The sequence below is a fragment of the Salvia miltiorrhiza genome, chromosome 5 (genome assembly GCF_028751815.1).
Source record: "Salvia miltiorrhiza cultivar Shanhuang (shh) chromosome 5, IMPLAD_Smil_shh, whole genome shotgun sequence".
Taxonomy (NCBI): Eukaryota; Viridiplantae; Streptophyta; class Magnoliopsida; order Lamiales; family Lamiaceae; genus Salvia; species Salvia miltiorrhiza.
Genome location: NC_080391.1, coordinates 28,153,271 through 28,171,611, shown reverse-complemented (window position 1 = coordinate 28,171,611; position 18,341 = coordinate 28,153,271). Strand labels below are relative to the sequence as shown.

The 18,341-nt window shown below is 44.2% G+C and overlaps 2 protein-coding genes across 2 annotated transcripts in view; one reads left to right on the top strand and one right to left on the bottom strand.

Moving 5' to 3' along the window:
* LOC131025745 (uncharacterized) overlaps positions 1-18,341 on the top strand; it is a 774,387-nt gene that overhangs the window by 725,413 nt on the left and 30,633 nt on the right. The gene's annotated exons all lie outside the window — the stretch shown is intronic.
* LOC131025746 (uncharacterized) lies at positions 6,253-8,462 on the bottom strand. The gene is made up of 2 exons (XM_057955533.1): positions 7,738-8,462; positions 6,253-7,600 (listed from the first exon to the last, which is right to left on the bottom strand). Exons 1-2 carry the CDS (start codon positions 8,460-8,462, stop codon positions 6,253-6,255), a joined length of 2,073 nt encoding a protein of 690 aa, XP_057811516.1.

Below are 18,341 nucleotides of genomic sequence, written 5' to 3'. Positions count from 1 at the left end.
GTTGACTGCTGTTGATGGGAATGGTCATACTAGCTTCTTTCTTCGGTTGGCCTCATACCAGGTGGTATACTTCGAACGTTCCCGCGCCTCGAATGGTTCTGAGGGGTACTTCGTCGAGCTCTCTTCCTGGTTCATATATAGCTCATCTGTGTTGACTGCGACTGCTGTTATGGCCTTACCAACTGCTTCCTTCGGTTAGCCTTACACCAGGTGGTACACTTCGGAGATTTTTGCACCTCGAATGGTTCTGAGGGGTACTTCGCCGAGCTCTCTTCCTGATAAGTTTCACTTCTGGAAGTTTGGATAGTTTTGTTCCGGTAATGCCCATTCTGACCACATTTCGTGCATATGCCCTTTTTCGAGCTTCCTCCTCCTGAATACCTGTTTTCTCCCCTAAACGACTCAAACAAACACAAAGAAGAGAAAAAACTAGGGCCAAATGGCCCAAAAGTCGATGACGCATCACACCTACACACTTAAATAATACTTGCCCTCAAGTATGCGGATGGATTCACAAAAGACACCGACGAAAAGAGAAGAAAGAAAAGAAATAAAGACTCAAGACACGAAACTGCACAGTTATCAGTTCAGATCAAACATGGATGCATCATCCGTAATGTCATACCGCAAACCATTGAGCAGAAAAATCACATGTAGAGATAGCAGTTTCTCTCACACACTCAAGTGTATGGCTAAGTGTATACTCTCATACTATGCTGCATTAGCTCACCTATAGGCTTGATCACAGATTCATAGCAAGTGTTCAAATTGGTATAATTCATCAAAGGGTCTTTTAAAGGTTGTAGTGGGGCATACGGAGTGGAGGTAAGGATTTCTGGATAAGTAGCTTAAAACTTGGTTCCAGTCATACCGACCTATCTTCTTCAGTACTGACACACCCACTTCATCTTCTCCCTTTATTTTCAGTAGGGATTGATTTAACTTCTTCAATTCAAGCAAATTTATTATTTCATTTTTGTGCTCAGACCTTCCTTTATCAAGTTATGCTTTTTCACTTAGAGCAATAAACTTCCCTTTATCTTTTGCATGGTGTGGAAGACACACCTTTTCATCCATTTCAATTCAAGAGCTTACAAAAGAATTTCATTCGGCTCAAAGTAGTTTAGCAAAGGTTTATCATTTAAAGCTCAAGGAAATAATTCTGGGGCTCTAGATTGAAGAAATTGCCCTAATCATGTAAATTATACCAACTAGCTAAAATCCATAAACAAGTTCTAGGGTTACCAAGCAGCATACTCACACAGAAAATAAATGCAATTTTGGCTCAGATCTCACAGGTGGGAGTATTCAGTATGCTCACTACTGCTATCATGTGATCATGCTCATCATACCAACAAACCAGTCAAACCAAATAGCATGCATGAATCACCAATACCAACAACATGTGCAGACAGACTCTAACTCAATACTCAAAAGAAAAAACAAAGACTACTAGGGAGAGAAAACTTATTCATGGAGTGTGAGACTCGGTGGAATGCATCCCGAATGTCCAACAAAATTTCCTTGACATCAGTATGGAGTAGAGATCATGTGTAGCAGCTATGGAATGGTGGAGAGTGGGCGAATGAATTTCCCGATCCTTCAAAATGCAAAGGTCTTGCCAGTCAGGCAGACCCTGACCAATCATATTGCTGATGCGGTAATCCCTTGACCACCCTACTGTAACTCCACCGGCCCCGCCTACACACTTTGCTTCGCAAAGTGGGTTTTGATCTTCAATGCATAGGGTCCAGCTCAACTCTTCTGCATGGTTAGTCCTCCAAGAAACACAAAACACAAGGAAAACAAAAGAAACATGAAACTAAAGCAGTGATGGTCATACCAGCGACCTTATTCTGGGTTGCCTCCCAGTCAGCGCTCTTGTTTATTGTCTTGAGCTCGACGTTGCCCATCCCTACATGAGTTGGATCAGGTTGGGCTTCAAGTTCAGGTCAGCCGGGTATGCCAGCTGACGTATGGCCTGCGGGGTGGCAGTTGCCATCCCGCGTCTCGCCGTACCGCGTCACACAGTAAGCGGAAGATGAAAAGTGAAGAGTAAAATTGTTGCGCGTCACTCCCCGGCAACGGCGCCAATTTGATACGACGCGCGCGCCCGTCGCCCGGCGCGTGGTATCAAAAATAATTTGTGTATGCCCTAGACGGACAGTACACGCTCCTATTGCTCGCAACCAAAGAACAGTCTTAGCAGCAAGTATAGGGTCGATCCCACGGAGAGTGAGGAACTACTTTACTTTTCGGGTGCACAAATTGAGTTGTCACGGTCTCAACCTGTTTATCTGCACAAGTAAACTTAAACAAAGATCAAATATAACAAGGGGTAAGGTTTTCGGTTAGGTCATAACTGTTGTCAATATTTATTTCGGTCATAGGCATACTGATGATCCGTCCATGATCCATATAACCTCAAGGCGTGACCCAAAGACATTGGGGCGTTTCAAGAGATCATACTTCACACTTAGGATGGTTGAGTCCATTGCGATCACTTGGTCCGAAGGTCACACAATCCCCGATCACAAGGCAGTGCTTCACTCCTCCTTAGATAGTAGTCATACCCGTTACTCACCAAGTATGACCCTCACCAACCTTCTCTCCTGAGGTCCCCAACTCTGCACTTTGAGTGACACACGCCTCCTGGACACAACCATTTCCGGCTTGTTAGCCGACCAGTCATAGACATGCTACGGCGCAGAAGTTACCTTCCTCGTTTGATAACCATGGCTTTATGCCTCGTCACAGTTGATGGGTAGTTTCTAGAGAAGCCCAAGACTGAGGAAGGACAGTGTATCCCATCAATCCTTTCCTCACCTTCCGGATCTACAACGCCTTTTGTTGACGCTGCTCAGCTACTCGATCGTGGGTATACCGGTTGTCACGCCCTGGAATGCCCTGGCCTTTGCTTAACACGAACAGCGTTTTACCGAACGGAGATCGCCCGTTAGGCCCCTACTGTCCATGGTTTGGCACAAATCCGTCTGGAACCACGAGACTCAACCGAAAGAACAAATGCCTCACGAATGTTTACATATTGACAACAATTATTTCCACCCCTTAAACCTCACCAAGGGAACTACTCACACATAATGGAAAATATAAATGCAAAATAAAATGAACACATGAATGAAAGGAAATTTGAAATACTTGATATAAAAATACCTAAGGCAACAACCTTGGCTTTGTTCGTCACAACGGAATTGAAATACGAAAAACAAATAAAGTGTTTGGTGCGAAAAATGTAAAATGACAAAGTAAATTATTTTCTTGGTGAACTAACAAAAGTCTAAGTCTAGAATAGCACTAAAAACTGATGTGTAAGTGTAAAACTTCGTTCATCCCCCCTTTTGGCAGCCACACATGTTGGTCTTTAAATAGCAGTTCGGTAGTGGTCAAACCCTAGCCGGCAGACCAAATCTGACAGATTATTTCCTTCCATATTTAGCTTGATCCTTGATTTGATTTGATAGATAATGGATCTCCGGCGGATTTTGGGTTGATTCCACATTATTCCAGATCCTTCCATTGCTAGAATTCACCAGAATCTTCCATGCAATCTCCTCCACACGTCTTTCCATATATGGCTCCAGCTGTTGACTGCTGTTGATGGGAATGGTCATACTAGCTTCTTTCTTCGGTTGGCCTCATACCAGGTGGTACACTTCGAACGTTCCCGCGCCTCGAATGGTTCTGAGGGGTACTTCGTCGAGCTCTCTTCCTGGTTCATATATAGCTCATCTGTGTTGACTGCGACTGCTGTTATGGCCTTACCAACTGCTTCCTTCGGTTAGCCTTACACCAGGTGGTACACTTCAGAGATTCTTGCACCTCGAATGGTTCTGAGGGGTACTTCGCCGAGCTCTCTTCCTGATAAGTTTCACTTCTGGAAGTTTGGATAGTTTTGTTCCGGTAATGCCCATTCTGACCACATTTCGTGCATATGCCCTTTTCCGAGTTTCCTCCTCCTGAATACCTGTTTTCTCCCCTAAACGACTCAAACAAACACAAAGAAGAGAAAAAACTAGGGCCAAATGGCCCAAAAGTCGAAGACGCATCAGCCCCCTGGTGCCGTGGGCAACTTCCCAACGATATCTATGCCCCACTTGTCAAATGGGCATGCATCATACATAACTCCCATCGTTTCCCCTGGGACATTGATTCTCCCCGCATGTCTCTGGCAAGCCTCGCATTTGCGGACAAATTCCCTGGCATCCTTATTGATATTAGGCCAATAGAACCCTGCCCGAATGATTTTTCGTACGAGATCTCGGAATCCCGTGTGACCACCACAGCAACCTGCATGAATTTCTTTCAAAGCAAAATTAGCCTCTTCGGGAGATAAGCATTTTAACAAAGGTTGGGTAAAAGACCGCTTGTAGAGTTGATCATTGATTAGGCAATAATTCTCGTAGCGAGCCCTCTGATTGGATTCTTTGCTCAACCGCTCCCCTGTCTTGAGAAAGTGTATAATTGGAGCTCGCCAGTCGTCCCTGATTTCTACTGAGAAAACTTGTGAAGTCCTCATTTCTTTGGTATCACAGAGCAATATGATCTCGTCATTCCATGTCTGTTCCACTGCGCTGGCCATGCGCGCCAGTAAGTCTACCTTGGTGTTTTCTTTCCGAGAAATCTGCTCGATTTTAAACTCCATGAATTTTTGTTTCATTTCGTTGATTTTGCAGTGATATGCCTTCATCCGCTGATCCTTGACATGATAAGCCCCCGACAGTTGCTGAGCCACTAGTTGGGAATCGGTTCTGATGATGACACATTCAGCCTTCAGCTCTGATAGAATGTGCGCCCCTCTGACCACATCCTCATACTCGGCTTCGTTGTTGGACATTCGGCAGGTGAATTTGATAGCAAATTGATATATCCCATATCCTGGTGAGATGATGTACACCCCAATCCTGCATCCTTCCATTGTTACTGACCCATCCACAAAAGCAATCCAAAATTCTTGCATGGGTCGGCGAGTAGTTTCTTGGATAAAGTCCGCCAGAGCTTGTGCTTTGATTGCCATTCTCGGCTCATACTCCACGTCATATTCCCCCAACTCCACGGCCCACTTGACCATTCTTCCAGACAAATCTGGTCGCCCCAACACCTGCCTGAATGGTAAATCAGTTCGCACCACTACCCGATGTGACAAGAAATAGGGCCTCAACTTTCTTACCGTGACCATGACCGTCAGAGCAGCCTTTTCGATTTCCGTGTAATTTAACTCGGGGCCCTGGATGATTCTGCTGACAAAGTAGATTGGCCTCTGGTGACTTCCCTCTTCTCTGATAAGCACAGAGCTGACTGACTCGTCGCCTACCGCTATATATAAGTATAGTGTTTCCCCCGGGACTGGCTTGGTCAGAGTTGGGAGCTTTGCTAGGTATGCTTTGAGATCCTCAAATGCCGCTCGACATTCCGCTGTCCATAGAAATTTGGTCCCCTTCCTTAAGATTTTGAAGAATGGCATGCTGCGCTCTGCCGACCACGTGATGAACCTGCTCAGAGCAGTGATACGCCCGTTCAGGGTCTGTACTTCTTTGATCCCTCTGAGTGATTTTTCTGATTTCCTCTGCCGGGAACGTCTTTGGTTCGGCCCTCTGTGACTGCTCCGAGCATTTCTCTGATCCTTCCTTCTGGGATTTCTCTGATTCTTTCTTTAAGGATTTCTCTGACTTTTTCATCGGGGATTCCTCTGACTCCTGCCTCGAGGATTTTTCTAACTCCTTCTTTGAGGATTTCTCTGACTTCTGCCTTGAGAATTTCTCTGACTCCTTTTGGGCCATCCCTTCGCTGCTTCCTTTGCTGCTTCCCCTTGCTGCTTCCCTTCATTGTTTCCCTTTGCTGCTTCCCATTTGTGAGTTGTTCCTTAAAATTTTTTTCCATCATTCTCTGGTATGTGGCCCCTGCATTCTTTAAGCCAAATGGCATGCTCTTCCAGCCATAAACCCCACAACAGACGGCGAAAGCCGTCTTAGCAATGTCCCCTCTGTTCATTTTAACTTGATGGTATCCCTGATATGCATCCATCATGGACAGTAGCGCGCAGCCTGATGTGGAATTTACTAATTGATCAATCCTTGGCAGAGGATAGTGGTCTTTGGGGTAGGCAGCGTTCAAGTCCATGTAGTCCACACACATCCGCCAGGTGTTCGTCTTTTTTGCTACCATCACAGCATTTGATATCCACTCTGGATATTGGACTTCCTCAATATGCCCGGCATCCAACAGTCCTTGAACTTATTCCCTGATTGCAGCGTCCTTCTCAGCCCCAAAGTGTCTCGTTCTTTGCTTCACTGGCTTGACCCTAAGATCCACATTGAGACAATGCTCTGCCAACCCTCTGTCTATTCCCTTCAAATCGGCTGTGCTAAAGGCAAATACATCCGCATTTCTTCGGAGGCAATTAATTAATTCCCCTGTGGTTTGTTCGTCCATGGAAGACCCAATCTTGGTCTGAAAACCCTCTTGCCCAGGAAATAGTTCTATCATATTGCCCACGTCACTGGTGGAAACCAGGGCAGTCTTCTCTGCACTGTCCCGATCTTTCAGTAATCCTGCCAGCTCCTGACGCTCCTCTGCTGGGGCATTTACTTCGCCAACCTTTCCATTTTTCCGGGTATCCGGTCCCTCTGTGATTCTTTCCCTTTTTTGCCCCGAGGAATGTGTAAACATTTGTACATGGCATGCTTTCGATGCTTTCTGGTCACCCCAGACTTCTCCCACTCTTCCCCCTCCGATGGGGAATTTCATTTTTAGGTGGAACATGGAGATTATTGCCCTGAACGTCGTCAAGGCGGGACGGCCGAGTATCACATTGTAGGATGGTTTTGGCATATCCACCACCAAGAATCGTATTACCTTGGTTTTGCTAGCATCTGCATAGCCGAGAGTTAACGATAGCTCCACGAAACCTATGGGCATGACCATTTCCCCCCCAAATCCGAATAAAGGGGCGTTTGTTGGCTCATTGTGTGCTTCGACTCCCATGTTCTGGAGGCATTCCAAATACAAGATATTTACTGCACTGCCCGAGTCTATGAAAACACGATGAACGATGTAACTGGCTATATCTGCCATGATAACCAACGCATCGTCGTGTGGATACATAAGCGTCCTCAGATCCTCGGATCCAAAGGTAATAGTTGGCTCATCTGCCGCACTTGTAATCTCCATAACTTGTTTAGGGTAGTATCCTAAGTTCACCGCTCGTACAACTTGTTTCTTGGCCCTGTTGGATGTAGGTATCCCATTTTCCCCAAAGATCATGTGCACCTCTATTCGGTATGGGAATGGAGGTACCCGACCCTCTGCTCCTCCTCGATAACTATCCCAGTTTTCCTCTGGCCTTCGGTCTCGGTTGTTCCCCTGATCTTGTCGGGGCTCATTTCTCTGTTCTTGCCTCTGTGCTTGGGCTTCGTTCCCTCGAGCTATAAATTGATCCAAATTACCTGCTCGCACCAAAAATTCCAACTGATGCTTCAGATGCCCGCAATGTTTGGTGAAATGCCCATAGGCATTGTGATACTCGCACAGTTTGTTGTTGGGTCCTTGTTGGGGCTGCCCATCTCTGTAAGTCCCGGGCGCCCTGAAAAACGGTAGATTCTTAATCAGATAGAAGATCTCCTCTTGTGGCTTGTTCAAAGGGGTGTACTCGTCGAAACGAGTAACTTCATTCACGGTGCGCTGTTGGCGGGGTGGTCCCTCTGTTTGGGGGGAAGGTACCCTAGGGGGTAATCCTCTGAAAGGGGCCCTTCCTGGTGTCGCTGCCTCTCTGGTGCTTCCTCGGCTCTTTTAGCCTTATGTTTGTCATTTTCAGCTTTCCTTGCCATCCTGGCATCCTCCAATTGTAAATACCCCGGTAATCTAGACATGATATCGTCGAAGTCCCTGGCCGGTCTGATTTGCAGCTCATCAAAGAAGAGCCCCGGCTTGAGCCCTCTGACATAGGCACAATTCTTGATTTGAGATTCCGCCTCTGGCACCTCCAGAGCAGCGAGATTGAACCTGGCAGTATACTCCCGCAGTATTTCATTCTGATCATGTTTGATGTCCATCAGGGAAAGAGCTGACTTCCCAACTCTTCGCGAGCTTGCGAACTGCCTCAGAAAACGCACTTGTAATTCCTCAAACGAACGGATGGAATTTGGGGCAAGCGTCCCAAACCACAGCTGGGCGAGGCCAGTCAGCGTGGTGGAGAATATGCGGCACTTGATGCCCTCAGTATACATGTGTAGAGTAACCAGTCCCTCAAACCGGTTGAGGTGTACCTCCGGATCAGTGGTACCATCGTAATCCAGAGAAATGGGTTTGTAGCTTCTTGGCAAAGTATCCGCCAGGATGTCATCGGAAAAAGGACTACGGTTGTTGATGGGGTGGAACCTTGACGTCTTGGCCCTCTTGTCCTCCTTGTATCTCCCATGTTCCCTTCTTTTCCTTCTGCACGTCATGGGCATGACGTTTGTGAACCCTGTGGTCCTGCTTTCCAGAGGAATACTCCTGCTCCCGTCCCTCTGACCTCCTGGTCTGTAGTGATTTCTCTGACCGGTGTGATCTCTCTGTCCGGTACTACTTCTCTGCCCTGTGGGATTTCGCTGACCTCTGTGCCCTGTCGTCCCTCTGGGACTTCTCCCTCAGTGAATTCTCCAGGTCCTTGAGCTGGTGTTTCAGTTGCGACACTTGGTTTTTCAGCCGCGCGTTCTCCCTCGGCCTCTCCTCCTCGAACACGGGAGAGATGGATTGACTATCAGACTCATCAACCCCTTCCCTTCTGACAACGCTGTTAAGCCCTGACTCGGCTCCGCTCTGGCCTTCTCTCCAATTCCCTCTCAGCAGGGACCTTCTGTATTTCCCCAGGCATCACAGCCTGTTTGTTGGCTATCGGGTTGTTCACCTCCAGAGCAGCGGGAGGCGGGGCTTCAGTGCCCTGCGGATTGAGCCCTCCCAGCAGGGGAGTTGTGGCGGGGATAGTGGACAACATGGGAGTCCCCAAAGCTTGGCGCATGGTGGCGTAGTTGAGCAGGGCCATCATTTGCTCTGCCAGTCCAAAGTTTAGCGATCCACCACCAGATGTGGGGACCAGGCTTGGCATGTCGGAACCCGGTGTCACCAGAGCAGATCTCTGGATGTTAACATTTTGCCCTGTTAATGGGGTAGCTGAGATAGCGTGAAAGCCCGGCGGCGTGGTGAAGGCGGTGCTGCCCTGCATGCCGTTGAACAGCGAAGTCGGTACCTCAGTAGTGTGAGCAGCGGAGTTAAGCCCAACGTTGTCGAACTCCTTTTCCAGAGTGCGGTGAGCGTTCGAAGAACCTATAGTACCTACACGTACACGATGTGAAAAAAATCCAGATAAAAAATAAATTGATCCACCCCTTATGACCGAAATTCCCGATATAAGAAATCGTATTAGGATCCAGCAGAAGAAACAAATTATCAGGAGAGCTAAGTTAAGAAACCCAAAGACAGATATAAACAGAGCAATAACCAAGAGATTTGTTAGCAAAACACGTTAGGTACGGTAGAAAATGAAGATTATACGGGAAAACATGAAAATCACGACCCACAATTATCACGATTATACATAAAATAATCGTAAATCAACGACGAAAGACCCAGGAAAGCAAAAACAGAGCGTCAACCAACAAATCATTAGTGCAATGCATTAGATTCGTAAGGAAAACACGGATTACGCGGAGAAAAACTGCAATCGCGCACAATTATCCCGATCATGCGTAAAGTAATCACAAATTAACACCCGATCTTCAATCCCCACCACCTTCCCATCATGCACATGCAGGAAAAAACACAAAAAACGCAGATCTCAACGGCTCATAGGTAGATCAGCTCAGAAAACACGATTATGGACTCAGATTCACTTGGGTACCCAGATTATCAGCTCGATCGGGGCCTGCGCACGCAAATCTAACCGTAATTACGGATCTGCATGCGCCGGCGAACAAAACTGACGTCCTAGCCTAGTTTTTCCCACAGACGGCGCCAGATGGTGAAGCATGGTTAAACGGAGATGGATTTTATCGGAGAATTATTGTAAAACTACGAATTATACCTAGTGTTTGCTTGAAAGTCGGGAGAGAAAAGTAAGATTGAGAGCTCGAGAGAAAACTGCTGTAGTATTAAGAGTAAGAATAACGTAACGTTACAAAGAGCACGTAGGTAGCTATTTATAGATTACACGTAAAGGGTAAAAGAGTAAATTCATCATTGGAGCATGCGCCTTGCGTGGTCAGGGACAAAATAGTAAAACTGCTCTCACGCGGGAGATTTTCCCGCGTCTCTGGTGATTCCTCTGGCGAAGATCGTTCCTCTGGCGAGAGCGGTTTCTCTAGCGAAGGTGGTTCCTCTGCCAAAGGTGGTTCCTCTGACACAATCTATTTCTCTGATATATCCATTCCGCTGGTGAAGCCCGTTTCTCTGATAAAGCATGCTCCTTTGACTTATATCATTTCTCTGCTCTGCACATATTACTCCTCATCACGTACGATTAAATCTTGTTTCAACCTCCTCACCAAAATATAACATACAGAAAGCTAAATTTTCTTCTGCAATGCATCCTTCTGTAATGGATCCTTCAGGTCGACTCCTATTTCGTACATATGATTTCAATGTACACAGATACCTAAAATGTAGAATCTGAAGATGAATCTCTTATATAATTGTTCGAAACTGAAAAATAAATAGATTCATTGAAGTTGCAAATTTGGTACCTTTGGATAGGAAACATCCAACGATAATGAACAGGGCCAGCTATTCTTGCTTCACTAGCCAAATGTACACTAAGATGCACCATAATGTTGAAAAAAGATGGTGGATAAAACTTCTCCAGTTGACATAAGATTAAACCAATATCTTTCTCCATGAGACACAAATCTTAAGGTTTCAAAAATTTAGAGCACAATTCTCTATAGTATCTGCTCAAGTTGATGAAAGGAACATGCACTAACTTGGGAAGTAATTTTCTTAAGGATAGAGGTAAAAGTTGTTGCATTAATATTTGATAATCGTGACTTTCAATATCAGAAAGTTTAGGAGGCTTTATATGCATGCTCCTTGAAATATTAGATGCATAACCATCAAGAACTTTCACTGCTTTTAATGTCTGTAAGAACTTCTCCTTCTCCTTCTTGTTCATTACAAAGCAAGCATGAGGCAAATAAAATTTAGTGTTAAGTATTAAATACGCCCCTAACATAGAGGCCCTTATCAAGTCTAGCACCCTATAGTCGAGGTCGGTTTAACTAAACCCTCGAACTCCTTAATTTCGTGCAATTAGCCCATCTGCCCTAAATGGTTGTTTTAACATCGTTAACTATTTTATTTTTTTTATTTCCTTGGTTGGTGGGACCCACACCTTCTTCTTCATCAAGCTCGCCGGAAACATGCCAGAAATCCCTCGCAGCGCTCTCTCTCTCTTAAAATCCTATCGTGGACGGCGAGAAGTCACCGCCTCCACTTGAATCTGTGGTGAGCATGAAAATATGCTTCCACCCCTTGATTGTCAGCAAATAGAAAACTGAATAGACGAGGCATGTGTGTTGTGCCTTCACCAGCTAGTGCACTAGCAGCTACAACAACTGACATGGGGATGACTTCCTGGCATGAAGAAACCATAGAAGCTCCACCGACATGAAGAAATCGGCCACTGCGAAGAAGGCAACGACGACCAGAGCGATTCCCAGTAGCTCAATAATTTGGGCGAATCTAGGGAGCGTGTCTCTGAGAATGATTCTGATTGAACCAGCCTGTCTTTTCCGACGACCACGATCCACAGTATCACAATAGCAGAGCCAAGTAATACCTTTCACAGATCCCTCTCCTGCAAGATCCTAATCACATGATGCATCTCACCGCCAGCGTCTGGAGACGGATGGTTATGACAACGACGAGATCAGGATAAGTCGGCTGCACCTCAGCTGCCTTTTTCTAAATCTGATGGCTGATAACAGATCATTCGAGATTGGCGGAATGAAGAAAATGAGAGTATTGATGAAGTAGCTATTGAATGAAACGAAAATCTATTCTCTTCCAGAAAAGCGCTACTTATGTTGGTTTGAATAAACTTTCAGGTCGAGTTTCCAAATTAAAGGATGTGACGGCTCGCCAGAGATTCAAGAGAAGGCGGTGCCTTCTCGCCGGAGAGGAGGTCCGTGGAAGGATTTTGAGGGGGAGAGAGAGAGAGGGGGTGTTGCGACGTGTTTGTACGATTTAGGGAAAGAGAGTGGTGAGAGGGGCGGCGCCTGACGACGTGGACCAATCGTTGGATTTCCAACGTATTTCCGGCGGGCTTGACGAAGAAGAAGGCGTGGGTCCCACCACCAACGAAATAAAAAAAGAAAAAAATTAAAATAGTTAACGATGTCAAAAAAATCGTTAGGGCAGATGGGCTAATTGCACGAAATTAAGGACTTCGGGGGTTTAGTTGAACCGACCTCGACTATAGGGTGCTAGACGTGATAATGGCCTCTATGTTAATGGCGTATTTGATACTTAACCCTAAAATTTATTTGCAGCACCTTCAAGTTCAATATGATGGAGCTCTTGTCTGATGCGATTTTCTTGGAGGTCAAGTCGAGACTTCAAATGATCTTTACTGTTTCCATCTATGTTTAACAGTGTCCCTATAATACTCTTACAAACATTCTTTGTATTGTGCATAACATTAAGATTATGAGGCAACAAATTATCTTTCTAATAGGGAAGGTCAAATAAAATACTCTTCTTCTTCCAATTAAAAGGTAAATTTGGATTATTTGATACAACTTTACCAAACTTTATTTCAAAACCCTTTAAATCAGCCAAGATACTTGAACCAATGGTCTACGAGGTGGATCTCTAGTTTCTTTATTCCCATTAAATGACTTCAAATCATTTCGAAAATAATGATTCTTCTCTAGAAACCTAAGATTACCCATATAGCAATGTTTTTCACAATTTTTAAGCCATAGCCAGTCAATATTCTTGTTGCAAATAGGACAAGCAAGCTTTTCTTTAGTACTCCAACCTGACAGGTTTGCGTAGCCTAGGAAATCACTAATAGTGCAAAGTAGTGATGCCCGCATTTTGAAATTCTGTTTGCATGACGCATCATAAGTGTCAACACCTACATCCTACATATATTTTAATTCTTACACCAGTGGTTGCAGGTATATATCTATGTTATTTCCCGAGGCAGATGGGCCAGGTATAAGCAACGACATCATAGAATACGACTGCTTTATTCCTATCCAAGGAGGTAAATGGCAAGGTATCAATATTACGTGCCACGTACAATGTGAAACATTCATGTTTTTGAAATGATTAGAACCATCAGATACCAAACCCAATCTAACATTTCGAGGATCTTTAGCAAATTCTGGATTCTTATAATCAAAACACTCCCATCCTAGAGAATCTGTCGGATGCCTCATCTTGCCATCTTTGGTACGATTTTCAGCATGCCATCTCATGAAAGATGTAGTTTTCGAAGACATGAATAAACGCTGCAATCTTCCCTTTAGAGGAAAGTGCCATAATACCTTATGTGGAACTTTTCTTTTTCACCAATAGGATCTCCATCTGAAACTACCCATCTAGTGGAGCTATATGTCTCACATTGTATACTATTTTTATCTTTACCCCAGAAAAGTGTGCAATCATTTGGACATGCATCATATTTCTTATAACATACGCCTAATTCTTTGATAACTCTTCTCTCTGATTTAGGTAATTTCACACCTTCTGAGAATGCCTCATTCAATAGCTCCAACAACATGGTGAATGCCTTATTAGAAATTTTCTCTAGACACTTGATATGATACAATCGTACCAGAAATGATAATTTTGAAAACTTCTTACACCCCGACCATAATTTTTGCTGGGAATCATCAACTAACTTGTAAAATGACTTAGCTTCTGAATTTGGTTCTTCAATTTCATCAGCCTCATTCTTACCTATTTCAACATCATCGTATGGTACTCAAAATGCATCATTATGCATTTCTTGCATATTGCCCCCATCACTAGGCTCATTTAGGGCTGAGCAAAACCAAACCGAAACCGCCAAACCGAGCCGAACCGAACCGGGCGGTTTGGTTCGGTTTATGTAGAGAAAACGGTGCGGTTTGGTTTGAAAATTTTCAAACCGCCAGTTTTAGGTTCGGGTTCGGTTTGGAAAAAATGGTGCGGTTTATAAACCGAACCGAACCGAACCGAAATTTTTAATATATTATTATAATATATTATAATAATATATTGTTCAACTAGTGGTGTGTGGTGTGAAGTCAGCGCTGTGCTGCTCTCCCGTGTCAATTAAGCATACACGATTCCCTACGACTTTTTAGACAAGAACTGTCAATCTTTGCAAAAATGATAAAGACAAAGTATTTTAATGCTGGAAATAAGCTGAGATAAAAGAGATAGCAATTATTCCTTTTGATTCGTCGAACATCATTAAAGATAATAAGGGCTTAGATAACCTGTGCTGGGAAGACTCAAGTGATCTGCGTTGACAACTTCGCGCTGACTGCGCTGACAACCCCACGCTGACTGCGCTGCACTACCTGCACTGACAAAGATGATACACTTCCGCAGCGCGGCCCTTAAGATGGTACACTTCCGCAGCGCGGCCCTTAAGATGGTACACTTCCGCATCGCGGCCCTTAAGATGGTACACTTCCGCATTGCGGCCCTTAAGATGGTACACTTCCGCATCGCGGCCCTTAAGATGGTACACTTCCGCATCGCGGCCCTTAAGATGGTACACTTCCGCATCGCGACCCTTAAGATGGTACACTTCCGCATCGCGGCCCTTAAGATGGTACACCCCTGTCTAACTTTCGCGGCTTACGATATTCCTGCGCGGAGCATAGACAATCAAAGAACCCTGTCTAACTTTCGCGGCTTACGATATTCCTGCGCGGAGCATAGACATTCTGAACTGACAACGGCTCGGACATTCTGCGCTGAAAACTACTGAGATAACTGAGATAGCTACGCTGAGATAGCTGCGCTGAAGTAGCTGAGATAAATGTCCTTACTGCGCTGAGGTAGCTTCCCTGAGGTAGCTGAGATAACTGCCCTGACTGTGCTGAGATAGCTGCGCTGAGATAGCTGCGCTGAGGTAGCTGCGCTGAGGTAGCTAAGATAACTGAGATAGCTGCGCTGAGATAACTGCGCAGAGGTAGCTGAGATAAATATCCTGACTGCGTTGAGAAGACCCAAATTCTACTTAAGGCTTTCCCCTCCGAAGCGTGGCTGAATTGCCACTAAAGCTCATTTTCTGCCGAAGCAGGTTTTCCAGCATTGTTAACCATTACTGATGTGCTGTAAATTTTCAAGAAAAATACAGATGGCAACATATACCCTACTCCCTCCCTCTTAGTAACATGTGCATGATTAAAATAAACATGTTATGTGTATGCTTGTGATTGGTGTTCCTACTTGTGATGCTAGTGACAGGGCTAGTATGACTCTATGGTCCCAAAGTATGTTATCCAAATTATGTTCCAAGCCCTAGCACGTATGCAGAAGGTGTGCAGCTTCAAAGACATAATATAAAATTCACAAATCCCTTCAAGAGATAATATAAATCGTGATTTTTCTTAAGTGGTAAAGTATAACATTTTCCAAATCCTAATCATGTTTTCATGCTTCGATGAAATAACTTAAGATCATATTTTACATGCTTCGGTGAAGTAACCTAATATCATGTAGTGAGAAATTTCAGTTCTGCGAAGTACCTGTAGGTCTTCCAATCATATCGGACGTTCAAAGGAATGATGTTTCTTTCTCTAGTCACTTCCCAATTCCTACATGTTCCATGTGGGCTGGCTGCGCAGCTACCAGAGGAGAAAGAGAACCAGAGCTGGCTGCGCAGCTACCAGAGGGGAAGGATAACCAGAGCTGGCTGCGCTGAAATTTTCGGATAGCCATGACGTTCTTGATGCGATGCTGCATCAGCACAGTGGCAAGGTGATGAACTGCCCTCTCCCTCCCTACGTTGCATCAGCGCTGCAGCGAGCTTGATACCCCAAGAACTTTATGCCCTGAAAATAAGAAATTACTCCGGAATAGCAGGCGAGCTTCCTGGGACTCAGGTGTTGGAATAATTTATTATAATTCATGTACTTCCTGTGCTGTAAAACATTAGAGTAATTGATTAGTCTTGATGGTCCGAATCCCACAAAATCAATCCCAAAACCAAAGCAAAATCATAGTATTGTCGCAAGGTGTAAATCATCGTAACCAACCAATAAACTCAAATTCAATCACCAAAATTCTAATAAGGCCCCACGAACATCAGAACCAAATCATAAGGAGTTAATTTAAATGCCCCATAATAACTCGTTGCAAAGATTAACCCAAAACTTTGATCATGTAAATATATCGCTATGCATTTATTTTTCTATGCTTATCACAACTAAACAGTTCACCTTCTTAGAATCAGTTAAGTCATAGTAGCTAGAATTATACTTTGAAAACAGATCATTTGATCAAAATAAAAACAAACCCCAATGCAGTCATTAAAGTTCAGATGCACTATCCAGTGGATAATCGTAAGTTATATTAGCATGAAATCATTACTACAATATCACCAAAGATTTATTTAAACATCTAATGATTATTGAATTTCACAAAAGAAATCGGAGCTTAGGGGCTTAACCACTCTATCCCAGCAGGATGTAGACAGATCAAAAAATAGTCAGATTTAATATTTAATCCGCAAATTTAGATTTAAAAAAGTGGAGTTCGAACGTAATCAAGTTCAACTTCATAGGAAATTAAATCTAGTGCGAGCCTCTCTACACAAATGCATTTTGAACTACATTATGCCCCAACTCAGCCTATTAAACTAACATTAAACCATCACTTAGATAGAAATAGCAACAGAGGGAGTATGGCTAATTCACCCAAATTCAATGCAATATTGAGAAAATAAAGAACTTAGCTTCTTCGTATGGTTGCCCATTATCAGCATGACTACCCCTTGAACATGGACCTGAGGAGACTTGACAGCACTGTCATTCCAATGTTATGTCGCGACTGCCACTATTACTTGTGAAATATTTTATAACAATGCCATAACTGAGATATAAAACCATATCTCTAAGAAATAAGAACCCAGAATAGTGTGGTAAGGTCCTGCATGCTTCAGTCTGGGAGACCCGGGCTGAATACTTTGAGCGGCTGCACGCAGAGCTGTCATTCTCACCAGATTACTCCACAAAGAAATCCCTGACAGCCATTGGAAGAAGGCTTGGGCGAACCGATACAATGACAGCCTGCTAGGCAAAGTTCCATAGCAGTCTAACCAAATTCTCGACCAGGCATCTGGCGTATAAAGCATGGCGTCGTCAGCATGGACAAAAGTTTCACGAGAGCTTGAGTAAGCCAGGACTCTGAATCAGAGCTATTATGAATCTCCATTTTCCCAAACAGCTCAGAATTATCCTCCCATGTCCATCCTTTAAATTGGCCAATTTATCTTCCACTTCCCTGCGTCGTACCATACACCAACAATTAAATCGAACCTCGTCAATAGATGAGAATTGCTATTTAAAATTTTCAGGCCCATTAGCCTGGTAAACTCAAGTTCTGATTATGGAACTCGAGAACACAACGGTGGTGACCACCGATTCGCCAAAGCAGGCTGAGCAGCCCCTTTCTGGTATCATGCTTCGACGATATTTCACCGGAGTCTGCTTTCCCTACCAACAATTCCCTCCATCAATCAACTCCTGTAAGATTATCGAACATGGGTATCCCCTTGCATCAAGAATTGCACATAATTAGTAGAGATTATAAGAAAAGTAAACAAATAACATTAAGGAATCAAGCTTGCTATGAAATTAATTGAAGAAATCCCTAAACAAAAATGAAAATCTCCCCATCAAATTAGAAAAACCCTTCAACGGAGATCGGCGTAGGTGGAATTGGCAGCGGCGGCGTGGTCGAAGAGCTTGTCCTCGACCGCCGTGGGGAGCCCTTCGGTGGTCGGCTGGAGGGGGGCTGTAATTCCTTGGCTGCGGAGAGCTTATTCATACAGATTTCAACGCTGCTTCCCTTAGCTATGGCATTCTCATACACACATTTCTGCGTTGATGCTTTCATTGCCACATTATCCCTTAAAAATGCAAACGCCCCAGAAACGAACCAACTGAAATAATACGGTGACTCGGCTAGTAAAGTCTAGGCCTCAGTTGTATCGACAGCTCCACACCTTCAAACATCAACAAAGAGCCAACACATAGTGTTCAGAAGTTACTAATCTAATTAATAGATATAATGACTGAAAATATTGAAGAATGCAATTAAATATAGCAATTATCAGAGAC